Genomic DNA, 24139 nt, shown 5'->3' on the forward strand with positions numbered 1-24139 from the left:
AAGTAAACGCTGAATACAAGGGAAAAAAGTAAAAAGGTCAGGGTTTACTGACCAAATAATTCTAACAAGTAAAGAAAAGAAAAAGAGAATAAAAGCTAATCCAAAATTAGGAAATCAATGCTTAGAGAATGGTGTTATCTAAGCACCTACAACTCCCACCAAAAAAGGGCAAACAGTTTTCTCACTTCAAAAGAAAAACAACACTCAAAGAGTGTTTCTAAATTAGAATCGCTTTGAGCATGTGTTTGCAATGATGATTTCTGAGTCCCCAAACCTACTAAATCAAAATCTAGTGTACCGGTAATTGGGAATCTATAAATCTGCATTTTATAACAGGTTGCCCAAGTGATCCTTGTACTGAAGTTTGAGATCCACAGTGTTCGCTATTTGCTAGTTCCTATCTGAATATAACTGAGCTTGTTTAAAGGTAATTAAATATCAATATCAAAAATGAATATAAATTATGTCTTAAAAGCCTTTTCTATTAACTGATTACATTCTATTAACTGATTATAAATAGATGAAGCCTCAAAAGAACAAACCTGCAGTTTTCATGTTTCCTCCAACCTTAAATTACCCGAGTGATTATCATTTAATTTAATCTCTTAAACTTGAAAGCATATATAAATGTAATATACTATTTAATGTTATAAGTCCTCTTAATTGTCATCATTTCATAATAATCACATATCCCATGCATTTTTACCATTATAAAAGATCCACATAATGGATAAGGTGTACATTTTTAGTCCTAGATGGAGATGGATTTAATGGATTGGTATGTTGGTGAATTACCATAGTTCAAAGAGGGTGAGCTTCTCTGAGATTAAACTTACACATTAAGGAAACCTACACATTGCTTCCTTATCCAGTCACTCCTGGAGTTATTACCAAATTAATTCCTATGCACATATTTCAAAGAGTAAGTCATGGAGCATTCAAATCTTTCTATTGTGACCCCAGTGTAGCACTGCCAGTATCTCTACTTGGCAGGAATTGAGGCACGGAACTGGGTGGAAAGCTGAAAAGCAGATCTCCTCAATATTGCTTAATCTTTGGCAGGCTTAAATGAATTATACAGATATTTTTCTCAACCTCTCAAAATAAGCGTATTTTATTTCTTACCAGTAGCAATGACACAATTCATTCTTCTCCTTTGGACAAGAGCCATAGGAGTTAAAGAAGGAATATGATATAATGACACAGTACTTCCATCAGTTAACTTCTACTTAGTCACAAACATTTTCTCATGTCTAGGGTTTTGAATCAAAGATATTTTGACAACAATTCACAAAAGGTAGATTGCCACTTACGAAGGTGAAGGGAATAACTTGCTATATGCCCAATATTGAAACTTGAAGACAAAAATTTATAGGTGTTGCCTGATGAATTTATATTTTCTTCCTGCCTTGGGAAAAATCATACAACCAAAAACTGAAAAGCTATAATAAAGTGTTCTTAGATTTTTAAAGTTCTAAGTGTTGCCATCAGTAAGATAAGAACAATAAAGTTACTGAAGATATTGTAATCCTCCAAGTCTATTTCTTTCCTCAGGATGAATTTGTACTTTCTTTTCCCCATCACCCCTTCCAACAAAAAACACACCCTCCAAAAACTCAAAACCCTAATTTTTATTGAAATTTAGCTGGTAGAAGAAAACGGTCTCTCTCATACACAATTCCCTCAAATCAGTAAGAATTTACAGCAAAAAGTACAAATTGTTTTCATAGGGTGATTTTCATACTTCATTTTTACTATGAATTGTTCTTTTTATTTTTTTGTTTTGTTTTGTTTTGTTTTGTTTTTTTCTTTTTCTTTTTCTTTTTTTTTTTAATTTTTATTTTTTATAAACATATATTTTTATCCCCAGGGGTACAGGTCTGTGAATCACCAGGTTTACACACTTCACAGCACTCACCAAAGCACATACCCTCCCCAATGTCCATAATCCCACCCTCTTCTCCCAAACCCCCTCCCCCCAGCAACCCTCAGTTTGTTTTGTGAGATTAAGAGTCACTTATGGTTTGTCTCCCTCCCAATCCCATCTTGTTTCTTTTATTCTTCTCCTACCCACTTAAGCCTCCATGTTGCATCACCACTTCCTCATATCAGGGAGATCATATGATAGTTGTCTTTCTCTGCTTGACTTATTTCGCTAAGCATGATACGCTCTAGTTCCATCCATGTTGTCGCAAATGGCAAGATTTCATTTCTTTTGATGGCTGCATAGTATTCCATTGTGTATATATACCACATCTTCTTGATCCATTCATCTGTGGATGGACATCTAGGTTCTTTCCATAGTTTGGCTATTGTGGACATTGCTGCTATAAACATTCGGGTGCATTTGCCCCTTTGGATCACTACATTTGTATCTTTAGGGTAAATACCCAATAGTGCAATTGCTGGGTCATAGGGCAGTTCTATTTTCAACATTCTGAGGAACCTCCATGCTGTTTTCCAGAGTGGCTGCACCAGCTTGCATTCCCACCAACAATGTAGGAGGGTTCCCCTTTCTCCACATCCTCGCCAGCATCTGTCATTTCCTGACTTGTTGATTTTAGCCATTCTGACTGGTGTGAGGTGATATCTCATTGTGGTTTTGATTTGTATTTCCCTGATGCCGAGTGATATGGAGCCCTTTTTCATGTGTCTGTTGGCCATCTGGATGTCTTCTTTACAGAAATGTCTGTTCATGTACTCTGCCCATTTCTTGATTGGATTATTTGTTCTTTGGGTGTTGAGTTTGCTAAGTTCTTTATAGATTCTGGACACTAGTCCTTTATCTGATATGTCGTTGGCAAATATCTTCTCCCATTCTGTCAGTTGTCTTTTGATTTTGTTAACTGTTTCCTTTGCTGTGCAAAAGCTTTTGATCTTGATGAAATCCCAATAGTTCATTTTTTCCCTTGCTTCCCTTGCCTTTTGCGTTGTTCCTAGGAAGATGTTGCTGCGGCAGAGGTCGAAGAGGTTGCTGCCTGTGTTCTCCTCAAGGATTTTGATGGATTCCTTTCACACATTGAGGTCCTTCATCCATTTTGAGTCTATTTTTGTGTGTGGTGTAAGGAAATGGTCCAATTTCATTTTTCTACATGTGGCTGTCCAATTTTCCCAGCACCATTTATTGAAGAGGCTGTCTTTTTTCCATTGGACATTCTTTCCTGCTTTGTCGAAGATGAGTTGACCATAGATTTGAGGGTCTATTTCTGGGCTCTCTATTCTGTTCCATTGATCTATGTGTCTGTTTTTGTGCCAGTACCATGCTGTCTTGATGATGACAGCTTTGTAATAGAGCTTGAAGTCCGGAATTGTGATGCCACCAACGTTGGCTTTCTTTTTCAATATCCCTTTGGCTATTCGAGGTCTTTTCTGGTTCCATATAAATTTTAGCATTATTTGTTCCATTTCTTTGAAAAAGATGCATGGTACTTTGATAGGAATTGCATTAAATGTGTAGATTGCTTTAGGTAGCATAGACATTTTCACAATATTTATTCTTCCAATCCAGGAGCATGGAACATTTTTCCATTTCTTTGTGTCTTCCTCAATTTCTTTCATGAGTACTTTATAGTTTTCTGAGTATAGATTCTGTGTCTCTTTGGTTAGGTTTATTCCTAGGTATCTTATGGTTTTGGATGCAATTGTAAATGGGATTGACTCCTTAATATCTCTTTCTTCTGTCTTGCTGTTGGTGTAGAGAAATGCAACTGATTTCTGTGCATTGATTTTATATCCTGACACTTTACTGAATTTCTGTATAAGTTCTAGCAGTTTTGGAGTGGAGTCTTTTGGGTTTTCCACATATAGTATCATATCATCGGCGAAGAGTGATAATTTGACTTCTTCTTTGCCGATTTGGATGCCTTTAATTTCCTTTTGTTGTCTGATTGCTGAGGCTAGGACCTCTAGTACTATGTTGAATAGCAGTGGTGATAATGGACATCCCTGCCGTGTTCCTGACCTTAGTGGAAAAGCTTTCAGTTTTTCTCCATTGAGAATGATATTTGCGGTGGGTTTTTCATAGATGGCGTTGATGATATTGAGGTATGTGCCCTCTGTCCCTACACTTTGAAGAGTTTTGATCAGGAAGGGATGCTGTACTTTGTCAAATGCTTTTTCAGCATCTATTGAGAGTATCATATGGTTCTTGTTCTTTCTTTTATTGATGTGTTCTATCACATTGACTGATTTGCGGATGTTGAACCAACCTTGCAGCCCTGGAATAAATCCCACTTGGTCGTGGTGAATAATCTTTTTAATGTACTGTTGAATCCTATTGGCTAGTATTTTGTTGAGTATTTTCGCATCTGTGTTCATCAAGGATATCGGTCTATAGCTCTCTTTTTTGGTGGGATCCTTGTCTGGTTTTGGGATCAAGGTGATGCTGGCCTCATAAAATGAGTTTGGAAGTTTTCCTTCCATTTCTATTTTTTGGAACAGTTTCAGGAGAATAGGAATTAGTTCTTCTTTAAATGTTTGGTAGAATTCCCCCAGGAAGCCGTCTGGCCCTGGGCTTTTGTTTGTTTGGAGATTTTTAATGACTGTTTCAATCTCCTTACTGGTTATGGGTCTGTTCAGGCTTTCTATTTCTTCCTGGTTCAGTTGTGGTAGTTTATATGTTTCTAGGAATGCATCCATTTCTTCCAGATTGTCAAATTTATTGGCGTAGAGTTGCTCATAGTATGTTCTTATAATAGTTTGTATTTCTTTGGTGTTAGTTGTGATCTCTCCTCTTTCAAAAACTGAAAGAATTTGCAAATACCAAACCAGCTCTACAGGAAATATTGAAAGGGGTCCTCTAAGCAAAGAGAGAGCCTACAAGTGATAGATCAGAAAGGAACAGAGACCATATACAGTAACAGTCACCTTACAGGCAATACAATGGCACTAAATTCATATCTCTCAATAGTTACCCTGAATGTGAATGGGCTAAATGCCCCTGTCAAAAGACACAGGGTATCAGAATGGATAAAAAAACAAAACCCATCTATATGTTGCCTCCAAAAAACTCATTTTAAGCCCGAAGACACCTCCAGATTTAAAGTGAGGGGGTGGAAAAGAATTTACCATGCTAATGGACATCAGAAGAAAGCAGGAGTGGCAATCCTTATATCAGATCAATTAGATTTTAAGCCAAAGACTATAATAAGAGATGAAGAAGGACACTATATCATACTCAAAGGGTCTGTCCAACAAGAAGATTTAACAATTTCAAATATCTATGCCCCCAACGTGGGAGCAGCCAACTATATAAACCAATTAATAACAAAATCAAAGAAACACATCAACAATAATACAATAATAGTAGGGGACTTTAACACTCCCCTCACTGAAATGGACAGATCATCCAAGCAAAAGATCAGCAAGGAAATAAAGGCCTTAAACGACACACTGGACCAGATGGACATCACAGATATATTCAGAACATTTCATCCCAAAGCAACAGAATACACATTCTTCTCTAGTGCACATGGAACATTCTCCAGAATAGATCACATCCTCGGTCCTAAATCAGGACTCAACCGGTATCAAAAGATTGGGATCATTCCCTGCATATTTTCAGACCACAATGCTCTAAAGCTAGAACTCAACCACAAAAGGAAGTTTGGAAAGAACCCAAATACATGGAGACTAAACAGTATCCTTCTAAAGAATGAATGGGTCAACCGGGAAATTAAAGAAGAATTGAAAAAAATCATGGAAACAAATGATAATGAAAATACAACGGTTCAAAATCTGTGGGACACAACAAAGGCAGTCCTGAGAGGAAAATATATAGTGGTACAAGCCTTTCTCAAGAAACAAGAAAGGTCTCAGGTACACAACCTAACCCTACACCTAAAGGAGCTGGAGAAAGAACAAGAAAGAAACCCTAAGCCCAGCAGGAGAAGAGAAATCATAAAGATCAGAGCAGAAATCAATGAAATAGAAACCAAAAAAACAATAGAACAAATCAACAAAACTAGGAGCTGGTTCTTTGAAAGAATTAATAAAATTGATAAACCCCTGGCCCGACTTATCAAAAAGAAAAGAGAAAGGACCCAAATAAATAAAATCATGAATTGTTCTTTTTAAAACATTCATATTAACATTTGTATTTTTTGCTGATATTCTTCCCATGTCACTTTTTTTATAAAATGATTTCATATATGCATCTTTTCATTTGGCTCTTTTCAGTAGTACTGTGTTTTATTATTAATCATTCAGGGAACAGTCACAATAATTAATCAGCATTTTCTATGGATGACAACTTGAAATATATTCAATCCTTTTTTAAAAGCTTGTCAAAATAGGCATTATTCCCACAACAATACGGTCAATCTTTGGCAAAGCAGTAAATAATGTTCAATGGGAAAAAGTCTCTTCAACTGGGGCGCCTGTGTGGCTCAGTTGGTTAAGCATCTGCCTTCAGCTCAGATCACGATACCAGGGTCCTGGGATTGAGACCCACGTCAGTCTCCCTGCTCAGTGGGGAGTCTGTTTCTCCCACTGCTTGTATTCACTCTTCTCTCTCTCTCTCTCTTTCTCTCAAATAAATCTTTTTTAAAAAATGGTGTTGGAAAAATTGGAGAGCAACATACAAAGAAACTAGACCACTTTCTTACATCATACACAAAAATAAATTCAAAATGGATTAAAGACCTAAATGTGAGGCCTGAAACCATAAAAATCCTACATGAAAACATAGGTAGTAACCTCTTTGACATCAGCTGCAACAACTTCTTTTCTAGATATTTCTCCTGAGGCAAAGGAAACAAAGGCAAAAATAAAGAACTGGGACTAGATCAAAATAAAAAGCTTCTGCAGAGCAAAGGAAACAAAACGAAAAGGCAACCTACAGAATGGAAGAAGATATCTGCAAATGACATATCCAATAAAGGGTGAGTATCCAAATTTATAAAGAACTTATAAAACTCAACACCCCCCAAAAAAATAATCCAATTACAAAATGGGCAGAAAACATGAACAGATATTTCCCCAAAGAAGACATATAGATGGCCAACAGACACATGAAAAGATGTTCATCACTACTTACTATCAGGGAAATGCAAATCAAAACTACAATGAGATTATCACCTCAAAGCTATCAAAATGGCTAAAATCAACAACACAAGAAACAATAGCTGTTGGCAAGAATGTGGAGAAAAAGGAATCCTCTTGCACTGTTGGTGGAAATGCTAACTAGTGCAGCTACTCTGTAAAACACTATGGAGGTACCTCAAAAAGTTTTAAAAAAAAAATGAAACTACCCAGAACTACCCTGGGGCGCCTAGGTGGCTCAGTCTGTTAAGCATCTGACCCTTGATTTTAGCTCAGGTCATGATCTCAGGGTCATGAGATTGAGTTCTTCATCAGGGTCCATGCTGGGTGTGGAGTCTGCTTAAGATTCTCTCCTCTCCTCCCTCTAACCCTCCCAACAATTGCACTACTGGATATTTACCTAAAGAATACAAATATATTAATTCAAAGGGGATACCTGCACTCCTATGTTTACAGCATTATTTATAATAGCCAAGATATGGAAACAGCCCGTGTCCCCCTATTATTGAATGCATTAAAAAAAGACATGATACACACACATACACACACAGTTGCAATGGAAAGTTATTCAGCCATAAAAAATGGAGCTAGGAAGTATAATGCTAAATGAAATAAATCATTAAGAGAAAGACAAAATTCCATATGACTTCCCTCATATGTGGAATTGAAGAAACAAAACAAATGAGCAAAGGGAAAAAAAAAAGAGAGACAAATCAAGAAACAGACTTTTAATTACAGAGAACAAACTGATGGTTACGAGAGGGGAGGGAAGTAGAGGGATGGGTGAAATAGGTGATGGGGATTAAGGAGTGCACTTGTGATGAGCACCTGATGATGCATGAATTGTTGAATCTGTAGCTGAAACTAATATAACACCGTATGTTAACTAACGAATTAAAAACTTTAAAAGCGCCCCCACCCCCAAATTAGGCATTATTATCTCCATTACAACCAGGATAAGGACACTGACCATCAAACAGCTTCAAGTAGCAAAATTAGGATTCCAATCCAGGTCTGTCTCACTTCAAATCCTTTCTGCCAATCTCTGCACTAGCAAATATGTTACAATATGTAAAAGATATCCTCTAAGTCACCACAATTACATTTTATCAAAGAAACCAGTCTTTTTTCATTTGTAATACTCAAGCTTTTTGTGAAAAAGAATTAACCAGCAACATACCAAGAGTCATGATTCCAAATATTCAACATCCAAACTTACTTGTAACTTTCCACTTGTCGACAGGAAGAGACAGTAATAAAGGAATCTGTACGGGAACTGTAAGCAAGTGGCCCAGGTAAAAGAGAACCGGGGAGAAATCTCCCAAAAGCATAGCTTTCCTGCTCAAACACCATCAGCATCCCATCCATAGACTGGATACAAATTAAATCTCGACCTAAAGAAAAATTAGAGGAAATCAGGTGACTTTTTCATTATAAATAAAATGGTTTCCATTTACCACTATCCATCACAAAAATGTCATAGTTAATCTTTTCCCCAAGGGGCAATATAAGCTGTTTCAATTTTAAATTATAAACTGATGAAGTTATCAGATTACTGTATATCAATAATTTAGGGGGATACATTCCCCAATTTTTAAATTATTCAGAAGGGGTCTAATTTTAAGTACACTTATTTTCATTTACCATATGCTAAAATCTCTAGCTAAAGATAGATAAACTCTCAGAACATTCCCCTCCACTCTTCCCAGGATGTTGGTGGAGATAACACAGCTATCTTGACAGGCCTCAGAGATAGAAGCAACATACAGAGGACAATAGGGCCCACCCTCACCCACTAAAGCCCAGGACCACTTTATCTCCAGGTGGTTAAATATGACAGAAATAGGGACGCTTGGGTTGGGGCCTCTGCCTTTGGCTCAGGTCATGATCCTGGGGTCCTAAGATCGGGCCCCGCATCGGGCTCTCTGCTTGGCGGGGAGCTTGCTTCCCCCTCTCTCTCTGCCTGCCTCTCTGCCTACTTGTGATTTCTGTCAAATAAACAAATAAAAAAATCTTTTTAAAAAAATGACAAAAAAAATAACAGAAATAAACATCCTCCTTATTTAAACCATCATTAAGTTTGTGTCTTTGTTAATGCAATCAAACATCTGTATCTTAAATAACACAGAACTTAACTGAACCTAAAGATCCATCAGCATTGCTCAATCTTAAATTTTAGTTTCATTTGATTGGATCCAGGAACCAATAAACAACAAGATATAGAAGACATCTGGAACAACTGGGGAAACTGGAATATGACTGCACGTAAGGAAAAAATAGGAATTATTAATTTTTTAAGTGTGCTTATGGTATTATGATTATGTAAGAGAATGTTCTTATTGAGAGATGTGTGTTATAATATTTATGGGTGAAGTAGCACAATATCTGTATCTTCACTTTCAAGTGGCTCATCAAACTAAATCTGTGTGTGTGTATATCTATATAAACGTATACATATATATTTACAACTGTTGATTCTAAATGATGGAAATATGGATATTCATGTTACTTTTTCTAGTTTTTAAATTTTTTCACAATAAAACAGTAGACAAATGAAATACAGTGTTTAAATATATACATTTTATATACAAATTCACATTCTTAACAATTGGGAGGGAACTGAGCATTAGTGAATTGAATGGGACCATGGAGAAGAACAATAAATTTAATCTTAATAAGCAAGAATCAAAGAGACAAAGAAATTAAATTAATGAAAAATGTATGCAATAACCCTGACCTATGGGGGAGATTATTACTACAACCAAAATGTACTCTTGATGTCTGTATCATTAAAGAACATGAGGTCAGAATATGTATATTTCCAAGCAGAAGTACCAATGGTATTTGAGTTCATTTCAATATATTGAATATCACTGAACCACAAATTTTCAGACTCCCAACAACCTAAAAGAAGTAGTCCTCAAAGCATGGATCCCAGGTCACCAGCATCAGCATCATCTAGAAACTTCTTGGAAATGCAAATTCTATGATTCCACTCCAGATCTCCTAAATCAGAAGCTCTGCTATTAGGGTTCATCAATTCTAGGTTTTACCAAACTCTAGAGGCTATCTGATGTATGCTAAGGTTTGACAATCACTGTCTTAGCATGGTATGACAAAGAACTAGAGCTTGAAGGAAACTTGAGCCCCAGAGAAAACTCGGTTCCATAGCATGGTACTATATGAAGTCTTATTTCCTGAGACTCTGGCAGCGTAGAGGAGCATAACTACACTGTAATGTCCATGTGAGCTGCCTCTACAGTCAGATAATCTGGGTTTGAGTCCAGCTCCACCAATTATTGGCTATGAGCTTCGGCTCAAGTCTCCCTATCTGCAAGATGGCATACCTACTTTAGTTAGCTATTATGAGAATTAAATGAAGTAATGTATAGAAACTAATCCAGCAAGCAGCAAATACCCCATCACATTGTTTTTTATAACTTATTTTCTAAGTCTCAACAGGAAGCAAGAAGGCAGAGAAGTAGGAGACTGAAATATTATTAGGTCCCAGGAGTTCAGCTAGATAGTTATCAAAACCTTCTGAACATCTACAAACTCAACAGGAGATAGAAGAGAAGAAGAGCAGCAATTCTAGGAACAGAAAATCAACCACATTCTGGAAGAATTTTTTTTTTTTAATTTCTTTTCAGCGTAACAGAATTCATTGTTTTTGCACCACACCCAGTGCTCCATGCAATACGTGCCCTCCTTAATACCCACAACCTGACTCCCCCAACCTCCCCCACCCCCCGCCCCTTCAAGACCCTCAGGTTGTTTATCAGAGTCCATAGTCTCTCATGGTTCACCTCCCCTTCCAATTTCCCTCAACTCCCTTCTCCTTTCTATCTCCCCATGTCCTCCATGTTATTTGTTATGCTCCACAAATAAGTGAAACCATATGATAATTGACTCTCTCTGCTTGACTTCCTTTTTTTTTAATTTTTTTTTTAAGATTTTATTTATTTATTTGACAGACAGATCACGAGTAGGCAGAGAGGCAGGCAGAAAGAGAGAGAGAGGAGGAAGCAGGCTTCCTGCTGAGCAGAGAGCCCGATGCGGGACTCGATCCCAGGACCCTGAGATCATGACCTGAGCCGAAGGCAGCGGCTTAACCCACTGAGCCACCCAGGCGCCCTTGACTTCCTTTTTAATTTTCATCTTTGCAGTCATATTCCATCCCTTCATCGTACTTACCCTTATTTTTGTATGTATATAAGTTTTTCTTTCTTTAAAATTTTGGGAGGCAGTTTCTTTTAACAGACCAAAATACACCCAAAATCAAGTGTGTGTGCCTCAGTTCTATTCACCAGTCTAATCTCTCTCTCTCTCTCTCTCTCTCTCTCTCTCTCTCTCTCTATACACACACACACACATACATACACATACATACATACATACATACATAGTTTTATTCTCCTTTCTTCTCCCCCAGTTTTAGGGCTCTTGTGATTTGGTTAGCGTATATTTTTCTGGGGTCCTTGCTACCCTTTTAGTATGTAGTTCTTGCATTCATCTATTCTTATCTGGATAAAATGACAAAGTGGAAAAACTTACTTCAAAAAAAAAAAAAAAGAACAAGAGGGAACACTGACCGCTAGAGACCTAATATATACAGACATCAGTAAAACGTCAGAACCAGAGTTCAGAATGATGAAGATGCTAGCTGGGCTTGATGAAAGCATAGAAGATATTTTTATCTTCTATGATAAAGAGAATTCCTTTCTGGAGAAATAAAATCCCTTTCTGGAGAAATAAAAGAACTAAAATTTAACCAAGTTGAAATTTAAAAAAGCTATTAATGAGGTGCAATAAAAAATGGATGCTCTTGCTTCTAGGATTAAAGAGGCAGCAGAGAGAATTACTGATATAGAAAACCAAATGATGGAGAATAGAGAAGCTGAGCAAAAGAGAGACAAACAACTACTGGACCACAAGGGGAGAAGTCGAGAGATAAGTGATACCATAAGATGAAACAATATTAGAATAATTGGGATCCCAGAAGAAGAAGAAAGAGAAAGAGGGGCAGAAGGTATATTGGGGCAAATTATAGGACAGAATTTCCCTAATATGGTAAAGGAAACAAGTATCAAAATCCAGGAGGCACAGATAACCACCCTCAAAATCAATAAAAATAGGTCCATACCCCATCATCTAATAGTAAAACGTACAAGTCTTAGTGACAAAGAGAAAATCCTGAAAGTAGCTTGGGATAAGAAGTCTGTAACATACAAGGGTAGAAATATTAGATTGGCAGCAGACTTATTCACAGAGACCTGGCAGGCCAGAAAGAACTGGCATGATATATTCAGAGCACTAAATGAGAAAAATATGCAGCCAAGAATACTATATATAGCCAGGCTGTCACTGCAAATAGAAGGAGAGATAAAAAGATTCCAGGACAAACAAAAATTAAAAGAATTTGCAAACACCATACCAGCTCTACAGGAAATATTGAAAGGGGTCCTCTAAGCAAAGACAGAGCCTAAAAGTAGTAGATCAGAAAGGAACAGAGACAATATACAGTAACAGTCACCTTACAGGCAATACAATGGCACTAAATTCATGTTTTTCTATAGTTACCCTTAATGTAAATGAGCTAAATGCCCCAATCAAAGTCGGAGCATATCAGAATGAATTAAAAAAAAAAAAAAAAAAAAAAACAAGACCCATCGATATGCTGCCTACAAAAAACTCATTTTAGACCCGAAGACAACTGAGGGGGTGGAAAACCATTTACCATGCTAATGGACATCCAAAGAGCGCCGGGGTGGCAATCCTTATATCAGATAAATTAGATTTTAAGCCAAAGACTTAAATAAAAGATGAGGAAGAACATTATATCATACTCAAAGGGTCTGTTCAACAAGAAGATCTAGCAATTTTAAATATCTATGCCCCTAACATGGGAGCAGCCAACTACATAAACAAATTAATAACAAAATCAAAGAAGCACACCGACAATAATACAATAATAGTAGGGGACTTTAACACCCCCCCGAAATGGACAGATCATCCAAGCCAAAGATCATCAAGGAAATAAAGGCCTTAAATGACACATTGGACCAGATGGGCATCACAGATATATTCAGAACATTCCATCCCAAAGCAACAGAATACACATTCTTCTCTACTGCACATGGAACATGCTCCAGAATAGATCACATCCTGAGTCACAAATCAGGTCTCAGTTGGTACCAAAAGATTGGGATCATTCCCCGCATATTTTCAGACCACAGTGCTCTGAAGCTAGAACTCAATCACAAGAGGAAAGTTGGAAAGAACTCAAATACATGGAGGCTAAAGAGCACCCTACTAAAGAACGAATGGGTCAACCAGGAAATTAAAGAAAAATTGAAAAAAATTCATGGAAACAAATGAAAATGAAAACACAACTGTTCAAAATCTTTGGGACACAGCAAAGGTGGTCCTGAGAGGAAAGTATATAGCGATACAAACCTTTCTCAAGAATCAAGAAAGGTCTCAAGTACATAACCTAACTCTACACCTAGCGGAGCTAGAGAAAGAACAGCAAAGAAAGCCTAAGTCTCTACTACACATTGTATTAATGTTCAGTTACTTGCTGTTTCTCACATACATCATGATAGTGTATGCTTCCTTGATTTTGCTTATATTATTACCTTTCCCAAAAAAATCTTATACTCATTTCCCCCAGTCTAGTGTACATTTGCTGGCAGCCTCTTGGCCATCCATTCTCCTCTCCTCCTATCTTTGGCCATGAAGTTTGAATGAGACTGACTTCATTCTAAGCTTGAGGGTAGGTCCTGACTTATCCAAACCAATTTGTATCTCATTAATCACAGTGGTTGGTTTGGGGATAGGTGTAGTTTTATAGACAATGTGCAAAATTAAATTTCTAAGTTCAGCTAGAACTAGAGAAAAATTTACTCTTCCCCCTTAGGAATAGTATGTGAGGTTAAAGTCTGGAATCATAGATGCCATTTGGCTTTTACAAAGGCATAATTAAAAGAGGGTCATGGAAGACATGGTTCGAGCCAAGGCATCAAGCATCACTTGGAGCCAAACTTACCTGGGAATTTTGCAGGCAATAAATTCCCATAAAAACTGAAGCCACTTTGAGTTAGATCAACCCATTTGTCCTCTGACAGACATCACAAACAGGCTCATCTCTTTCCCCCTCAACCACCCTCCCTATGTGATCCCACAGAGCTCCACTCTCACCTCCATCTTACAACTAATCATCAATTGAAATGATTTGTTTTTGTGTCTCTTGCTCAACCAAGAGTAAACTCAAAGGCAGAAACCATGTCTTATTCATCTTTGTAAATCCAACAACTACAAAATGCCTGGCACACAGGAGATATACTAATAAATGTCTGTCGAACTGAATTTAGCTAGGCAAAATAATTTATTCATCTGAAGCTCAGACTGGCTGAGATTTTATTCTATGTGTTTCACATACTGCATTGACATATCTGAAAAATGCTTTATTTATTACAACCCCGGCTGCTGACGTTTAGAAACATGTAGGGATCAATCCAAAACATAACTCAAAAATAAATAAATAAATACTTCAAATCACCACTTTGGAAGCCACTTCAGAATACATACCAAAGGCTCCCCTTACAGATAATGGGAACAGAAAGAACAGTCTAGAGAAGCCATGAAAGTTTTGTAGTTCTGACAGAACAGAGCCAACAGGAAGCTTTCGTAAAAGCGATAGAATTTCAGGAGCTATTTAAATGACCCAGCCCTGAACCATACTTAGAGTTCTTATCACATGCTCAGTATTATATTAGGAGCTGTAAGAAATATAGAACAATAGGAATAAAAACTACTATTGACATTTACTGAGCATCTGCTCAGTATATTCCTGCATTTGTGTGAAACATTTATCCAGCATATTAGCTATAATTTTTAATAACTCTAAAGGTGAACAGTAGTTCCATTTGACACATGAAAAAACTAAAACCCACAGAGGAATTTGCCTAGGGGCACCTGACTGGCTGAATCAGTTAAGCATCCAACTCTTGGTGTGGGCACAGGTCATTATTTCAGGGTCATGAGATCAAGCCCCACATCCAGCTCCATTATCAGTGCAATCTGCCTAGAATTCTCTCCCTCTTCTTTTCCCTCCCCTTTTGCCCCTCCTGCTGCTCACACACTCTCTTTTTCTCTCTCTAAAATAAATAAATAAATAAATAAATAAATAAATAAATAAAATCTTTTTAAAATAATAATAATTATTATTATTTGCCTAATGCCAAAGAGTTAGAAAATGACAGAGCTAGTTCTCAAATGAAATCTACCTCACTCTACTATACCACACATGTTCTCAGGGAGGCTCCATTATACCACACTGGATCAATTTCAAAAATTAGTGTAAGTTAACATATAACATCCAAATGATGTGAAACACGCAAAGTACTACAGGAAATCAAACAGCTTCATTACAGTGGCTCAACCCATTTGTCCTCTGACAGACATCACAAACAGGCTCATCTCTTTCCCCCTCAACCACCCTCCCTATGTGATCCCACAGAGCTCCACCCTCACTTCCATCTTACAACTAACCATCAATTGGGAATGATTTCATGATAGAGATAGACTGAGAAGGATAGGTATAATGAATAAGGGTCAAAGGTAGAGTAGAGAAAGCTTGGGGGGAAAAAACATACTAGAAGAAGATACAGAGAATCTTGTGCAATGTATTCAGTTTTACTAATAGGGCTTCAAACATAAAAGCAAGCAGTAGATTGAAAATATGACAATATCTTTTCCTGTTTTTAAAATTTTATTTATTTATTTGAGAGGGAGAGATAGCGAGGGAGGGCATGGCGACAGGGCGGCGACAGGGGTGGGTGGGTAGAAAGAGAAAAGCAGGCTTCCTACTGAGGAGGGAGCCTGATGCAGGGCTTGATCCCAGGACCCCGGGACCCTGGGATCATGACATGAGCTGAAGGCAGACAGCCAACAGATTAAGCCACCCAAGTGCCCCAAAAGATAACAATTTCTTAATGATGCTTCCTCAAAAACTATGCCTTAACTGTACAGAGAAAAGAGATCTTTCAAAGTTGAAATAATTAGGAAGGTTGGAGATTTCATCAGAATTGAAAATCCAGACATTTATCACATTGATCTTTAACCATGATGAGAGAAAACTAACCACTGTGACTTGAAATATTACTTGTAAGATCTAAGAACAAATTGAGACTCACCAGAAACATTTTTGGAGGGATTTTTAAAGTCATTATTTTTTCATTTTCAATGGCAAAGAAAAAATTTTATGTCTGTGGGGATGGGGAGCTGAAGGCAGGAAAGTTCTATTATGGCAGCCTCACGAAATGAACATTTATTAAATTCTCTGTCTCATTTCCTGGTGTTAAAATATCAGGTAGTCAAAGTTTTAAGATGATGGATAAATATGTTGGACTGACTGCCAGATTAACAGTCTTCTCCACTAAATTATAGTCTATTCACTACAACGCATGTGCATGTGTGTCCCCAAGCCCAGAAGTTCTTTCTACCTGTATGACCCAGAGCATTTTCCAACATACACAATTACAGCAACATGGGTCCCATGGAAGGAATCCTGAATACCATTTCCTCCATTTCTCTGCTTTTTCTTCCTGTGAAATCTACACAGCAGAGTAAGTGGAATGGCATACATGAAAGAAGACTACCATTACTCAGCATGTTTTCTGAATCTCTCTATGCTCATATTTCTTTTACATATTGAGTAAAAACACAAGTGAAGAAATGCAAACGTGACCTGCAGCCAAGCATATATTGCAGTTCAGCATGCAGCTGTCAAAAATACTTGGTCTTTCTCCAACCCTGAAAAACACATGAAAAACAGCTGTGTAGGTAGTCAAAAAAGCAGACAGGAAACATCAAGAGACTGATACATAAGAACAGAAGAGTCCAAAAGTCTGTGGAACTTCCGCTAGCTAGTTTTACACACACACACACACACACACACACACACACACACGGAAAAAAATTTTGTTGTTGTTGTTACAGGAAAACTGAAACACTAACTCATTAATCTTTATTGCAAACCTATCTCAAAAAATGATACAACATGTTTGTTATGAGCAAATACATAAAAATGCTGAGAGTAGAATTTCAACAGATACCGACTTAAAAACAAATGGCAGATGGATTTCTAGAGCTTCCAGGATTTTACATTCACCATGAAATAGCATTTTTTTACTTTTTCATTCATATTATCTTATCAACAAAACTAACATAATTTTGAGATACATGATACTATTTGGTCTTGCTAAATAATAATTGGCAATTAATTGAATGAAAGAATAGCTAGCTTTTGCATTACTCTCTCACTCATTTTTTTTATTTGAGCATTCTAAAAGCAGTGTCTGATAATAATGCAATATTCAAGTAGATTCTAAGTTTAAAACATTAGTTATATATATAAATAAATAAAATTTAAAGCCCTAAGCAAACAGAGGAAATCAACAAATAGAACACACATGTTGAGCTAATAGGTAATATTTTTACATATGTACCAGGGAAAATTATACAAATTCTCAACTATTATTCAAGAGCTTGCCCCAATAAATAACTTCATGAGACTAATTACTTTAAGACTTAAGAAAATAAAAATTGGGTCTACATACTAACTCTTCTTATGAACTTGCCTTTGACATTTTAATGTGTCTCATTTTAATAGGCACTTTAATAGCCTTACAAAGACCACTAGTGTGTGTTCCACCAAGATATTTATCACAATTTTCCCCTTAAACTGTGAACAAGTTGAATAACATATTATAAAGAAATTACAGCCATTCATTAAATTAGCATTGTATGTGATGGATTCAATATGAATGCAATGTTAGCGTTTAAAAGAAGGCCCTAAACGTTATATTATCACTTGCATCCATAAGATATTGGGTAAATTATTTTGTCCAATGTAATGATCATGAAAGGTTTGATAACATTCTCCAGAACTCACTTTCATTTAATGAATCCCATAAACATTCACTGGATACCTAGTATGTGCTAGAAGAGAGACATAGTTGCTACCCTAAGAAAGCTCAGTGACTATGGGAGTTAACCAGTTAAATATTCAAATAATGTAAGAACAGGGGCATATTAGAATAATTTAAAAGGCAATGCAGCTTGATTAACAGTGCTGGAAGAATCAAGAAAAGCTTCAAAACAGAGATAACACTTGGGTCTTGCAGGTTGGGAGTTTGCCAAACAATCAGAGAAACAAAGGCAGAGAGCACACTGTGCAGACACACGGATTATAAGAGAACTATGTCTGGAGAGTAGTGAGAGCAGTAAACTCTGGGGGAGGATGTCAGGTGGAGAGAAACACAGCTGATGAATATGGCAAGCATGCTCATCAGAACTGATGGCAAAGGCAGAACTTGAGACCAGATTTGCTGCAGATTTTTAGCCCATTTTTAGCCCCTTATTTTAGCCCAGAAAGCTCTGCCAGTTTCCTCACCTAAAGCAGCAGTATGAAAAGATAACATGGCGCTGCTATGAGGATAAAAAAAAAGAAAAAAATACTTACTGCATGATTCTGGTAAACATTCAGTAAAGTAAGTGAGTTAAGTAAGTAAGTAAGTGATATTATTGGATTGCCCTCTTTCTCACAGATCAAATTATATGAAAAAAAAAAAAAAAACTTTGAGGGAGGAAAAAAGTCCTTCAGAGCAAAAAGGGTAAATTTAATGTAAGAAGGACTACACAATCAGAAATTTATCTTTTTTGTCAAAGCAAAGGGTTTTTAAGACTTTAAGAACTATGGAAGATCTTTCAAAACTTAGGTTGGTGGGAACTGCTGGGTATTCAAGCTGATATTCTGCCATTTTAAGTTTACTTTGCTCAAAACAGCAATTTCCTTAACATGGTAGCTATTGAAGTCTCTAAAGAAATACATTGTTTATAAAAAATAAAAAATTATAAAAAAAAATAAAAGAAAAAGAAAAAGAAAGAAATACATTGTGAATGTGCCAGAAAGCTCTATCTGGGAACACACTGGCCCTGCCTCCACATCCTTCACCCAACACACACAGTATCTATAATCTTCCCCCACCATTATTACTAATGTTTTATGCAGGATTACCTTGCATGACATAAGAAAGATAAGACAGATGATGTCATACGGAAGAGTCCATTACTTACCATTCCTTTCTTTTCTCTCATCCAAAAGAAAAATTCTTAAAGAGTATGTTGGGGGTATAGGTTTTTAAGTAATTAGTTTCAAAGCAAGGTAGAGTTCTCAAGGTAGTAACAAGTCATGATAGGAAACCAGAAAACCAAAAAAAATTAACAATTTTAAATACTTCTTCATTTTATACAAATAATTTCCATTTGCAATATTAACTATCCCATAAAGCAGTAACTCCAAAAGCTAAATATTTGCTTTTTATATATTGTTAGTTCTCTTAATCCTAAAACCATGAGTGTATCAAAAGAAGGAACAATAGTCTATAGTCTACACTAGACTCACTATAACCAATTAAATTAGGTTGTGAAATAAATATCTAAGGCCAAGAAATTCTCAGTTGAGGTTCAACTTCATCTAAACTCGTACAATTTTTAAAAAGTAAACCAAAATGAGTTACAGATAATGACAATGATGACTTTAAATTTCCTTAACTGTCAATTCTTACCACAAGTTCAATGTGCCACTTAACCATTGTTTGGTCTAATAAATTTCCTTGAATTCTTCTAAAAGTAGCCATATCTTTAATAAAATTCATAAAAACAAATATATCAAAGCAATCATCTTAATATACAGATGCAATCATGTTATCAACCCACTAAAAAACTTCAAAGGTACTCCAGTGTCTCCAGAAATAAGTATAAATTAATAAGCAGGAAATCCAAAGAACTCTTTAATGTGTCTGCTAAATGAATTTTGACTACTTCCTCACATCCAGTCCCAACCACCAAACACTTCAGGTAACATAAGCCTGACCTAAATGCCCTTATGCATTTGTCAGTCTAGTTCAATTTATCTCAGGTGCTTTTCCCCTACCTTAACCTCACAAAATCCTTCTACACACCCTCAATCTCCAGGATACAATCCCATCACTTAGAAGCCTTCTCCAATCCCCTTGAAGCATAAATACCACACTCTCCCTCTAGTCTGTCTTAGTACACTGTGCATCACTCCCACTATTAGTACTGACAACATTTTTCCTGGTGTTGGCTAAATTTAGCTTATCTCTCTCCCCCTCTAACTTCCATAAACAAAGCATAAAACCCTTGAAGATGAGCCTATTTTGTTTTCATTACCTAGCTCACAACATTGAGTGCCATCCCTTTAATGTTGGGGCCCAATACATTTGTTCAAGTAAACTAAACCATCATGAAAGGAAAAACCATGTCAGACTGTAGTCCTAGATAGCAGGATGCCAACGATCCTCAAGCGGACCAAGATATTTGACAATATTGCCATATTCACATGAAAACTTCTTAATACCTGGCTGGCATTAATGCTCTATTCACCATACCTTCCAACCCTGGAAAGTCCCTAGAATAGAGTAGAACTCAACGGCTCAATAGATACTTGTTGAATGAATGAGAGAATGAATGAATAGCATTAAAGTAAAAATGGCATTGTAAAGGCCCCAAATAATTGGTTTTAATATGTAACACTTTGCAATTAGAATTCTTAATTATTTTAGGGCTTAGTACTGTCAAAAAACAAAGTACTCACTATATGCCCAACATTAGATACACTAAGAAATATTAACAAAAAAGGGAAAATTTTAAGGATAACTCGGGTTTTAAGAAGATAAACTCTAGTGGAAAGGCACAGGTAATATAGATGGGGTCGGAGAGGACCCCAAAGGAAAACATATAAATGAATGTGAAAATCACTCAACCATAGAGAATAAATTATGGAAATCCAAAGAGGCTGCCAAAGGAATAGAATGATCTTCAGATCCATCAGTATTTCACATAGAATGATCTTCAGATCCATCAGTATTTCACAAACTCTAACTTCAAAAACATATACAGATTAAACCTTAAAGCTTCCGTACTTATTAATACTCTGCATGCAGTCTCTCTTGGCAAGAAGAAACAAGGGATTATTACCTGAGAAAAAGTACTCAAAAAAAGATACTGAATAAGATATTCTCTGGCTGTTAACCTTTTCCCAGAGTAGGATGGTATATCATAAAAGAACAGAGTGGAGAAAGTATCAAAGACAGATTAAAGTATTAATGTGTAGTGGTAAGAGCAATGATTTTGAATCAGAAAGACAAAATGGGAAGGTTTTGAATCCCTGCTCTGACACAGAGATGTGACTCTGGCTGTTTTGTTTAATTTAATTCAGTCTGTTTCTTGAAATGCAAAATAAAACTTATCACAACCTCTATACCCCACTGGGTTGCTGTGAAGATTAAAGAAGGGAACATATGCAAAATACCCAGGTTAGTATCTGGAACTTGGTAGGAATGCATGCAAACCTTAATCTCAAAATCTGCATGCTAAAAAAAAAAAAAAAAGCAACCAAACTAACTTCCCTAGTACCTACACTTACCTATATACCTTGGATACGACAGTTTAGTTTAGTCATTAAGTCTCACTTCATAGGTATAAAGGGTAAAAAACATCTCAGGGGCAAGTTAGGACAAAAGGTGACCAGGAAGTTGGAAATGATTCAGTTTAGAAATTCCAATCTTTATTTGCCAAAGTATTTCTAAAGCAGTGATTGCAGGTTTTTCCATTTCACTGATCATCATAGTTTGTCAACCTTGAGACCTGCTCTATCAAAAGAATTTTTTTTAAAAACACAGACTAATATCACCAACATCTTCTATAAAAACAATGTAATACAAGTAAGAAGGAAGTAGAAAATGTTATAGCACTAAGTACAGCTCCCCGCTGAGTAGGGAGCCCACTGTTGGGCTTGTTACAGAGCTCAGTGCTGGGCTCAATGTGGGGCTCCAAGATCATGACCTGAGCCAAAGGCAGGCACTTAACCATCTGAGCCACACAGTTGCCCCCCAGCATCAACCATCTTTAAAGAACTTCCCACAGCAGCACTTAAGGACCGCCATTGTAAAGAACTCAGAAAACAAGTACAGAAAGTTTTTCCTTTATAAGAACAAAGGAAAAACTTGTTCCAAAATCTATTCAGTCCTAGGTGAGGAAACAAACATTTTCCATAGAGCAGTTGGCTCTTTATAATTTCACCACCTCAGGCTTCTGAAATCCAAAAGTGAGGCAAAGGCTCCCTCTACTGACAAGTAGAAAAGAACTTAATCCTATCAAAAGGCAATGGACTTTTTAAAAAATCTTCCCAATACTGACTGATTGGATATTACATGCTCTTACTATTCTCTACCAAAGACTAATTTTACTCTACGCCCTAAAACACTGGAATACAGATCCAAATGATATGGACATGAAAGAGATGTAAAACTGAGTAACACTCAATATTTCAATAAATCTTTCTAAATCAGCTTTCAAATTTCTTGGTTTCTCCTTTATGCTCTAAAGGTAAACTGTATAAGGTCATACAAAGAGGAAACTAAACAAAGAAATGTAAAGAATTAAGGTGGGTTTTAAGAGTTATATGGAACAAAGGTAGCATTCTATGAATGTATTGATGACCTCTCAGAGAAGTCTTATGATATTAATAGCTAGAGCAAATTATAAAAACTTTAAATTAATATTAATAGCTGTTTATAAGTGCTGGTTATTAGCACATCCAACTCTAGAAACTATTCTATAATTTGGGAAGGTCAAGAGTATTATTCTCATGTGACTGTGAAGAAACTAAAGGCTCAGGAAAGTTCGATGAATTGTTAAGTAGCAGGGCCAGAACTTAACCCTATAAATCTTCTAATCTCCGGTCCTTTTTGTCCAACTGAAAACTAAGCATAAAGTAGGTACTCTAATAACATAATCTCTAAATCTCTTTCTGATTACAAATTCAACATGGCCTATCATCACAACTGCACTTTGTATGCTTCTAAGTAACATCACATTTAAATATAAAATGTTAATTATATCACTTTGGCAGATGAAGCTTGATATAACTGCTTACTGATTCTTCTATATAATTTTTCTTTACTCTTATTTCCAAATGAACTGCTTAGAAGATAAAATAAAATTATTAAATGAGTAGATGAGAATAGCAGATAAAACCCTGATTCTCTCACTAAATTACTGCATAAAATGTTTATTAAAAACAGCATTTTTAAGCACATCAATATGCTGCCAAAAAAAAAAAAAAAGGTAAATAGATTTCAGAAGCCAAACAGTAAATGAAAGTAAAAAGGTAAACAGAGCCCCTGGGGCATTTTCCTAAACCAGGTAACTTTCAGCTTCAGTTTCCATGGTCTCAAATGACATATGGTAAAGGAAAAAACCTTGGGGCCCACTCTATGTGGGGAATCTAATTGATCCTGAAATTATCTCCCTCCCCGCAGTAGAAAGCCTAAACCACAAAGGGCTCTACCCTTAGCGTAAGGAGAACTCAGAAATAGCATTTCCCCGTCAAGCCCAAGAGAAAGCAAAATAAAATGCACATCTCAAAACTTGGAACCAGGTGAAGGAAAAAAATTTATCTCCTAGGAATTCATAACCCCAAGCTGATCAATGTGGGTTTTCAGAAAAAATTCATTCTACTGACTTGCCCAAGAAGCCTTAATCTGTGAATTTAGTATAAAGGGATACTGGGTTAATAGAATAACCAAGCACCTGACCAAAGGAAACTCAAATCTCTGAAGGAACACACCAATCATCCCCACGGATACAGTTCCAAAGAATATGATCTCGCAGACAAAATCACAATATACAAGGAACTGAAGACAATAAAAGCAAAAGATAGCAAAAGTAATAGCAGAATCAGAACTATGAACTATACTGTAATTATAAACAGAGAACATAAAAATACTATATTTTATATTTAAAGAAATAAAAGCAGGTATTAAAAATATGATCATAAGAACACTGATTCAAAGGGGCATATGCACCCCAATGTTTATGCCAGAAATGTCTACAATACCCAAATTATGGAAAGAACCCAGATGTCCTTTGACTGATGAACGGATAAAGATGTGAGAGATATATATATGTATATATAAAGGAATATTAGTCACAAAAAAGAATGAAA

The 24139-nt window shown here is 36.4% G+C and overlaps 1 protein-coding gene across 3 annotated transcripts in view; it reads right to left on the reverse strand.

Moving 5' to 3' along the window:
- Nucleotides 1-24139, reverse strand: part of BBS9 (Bardet-Biedl syndrome 9) — a 458943-nt gene that overhangs the window by 348725 nt on the left and 86079 nt on the right. For all 3 annotated transcript variants that reach the window (XM_082691753.1, XM_082691755.1, XM_082691754.1), the window contains one exon: nucleotides 8261-8435. In XM_082691753.1, coding sequence (XP_082547879.1) covers nucleotides 8261-8435 — 175 coding nt within the window. The remainder of the gene's footprint in view (nucleotides 1-8260; nucleotides 8436-24139) is intronic.

This window comes from Mustela nivalis (genome assembly GCF_964662115.1).
Source record: "Mustela nivalis genome assembly, chromosome: 12".
In the NCBI taxonomy this organism is placed as follows: domain Eukaryota; kingdom Metazoa; phylum Chordata; class Mammalia; order Carnivora; family Mustelidae; genus Mustela; species Mustela nivalis.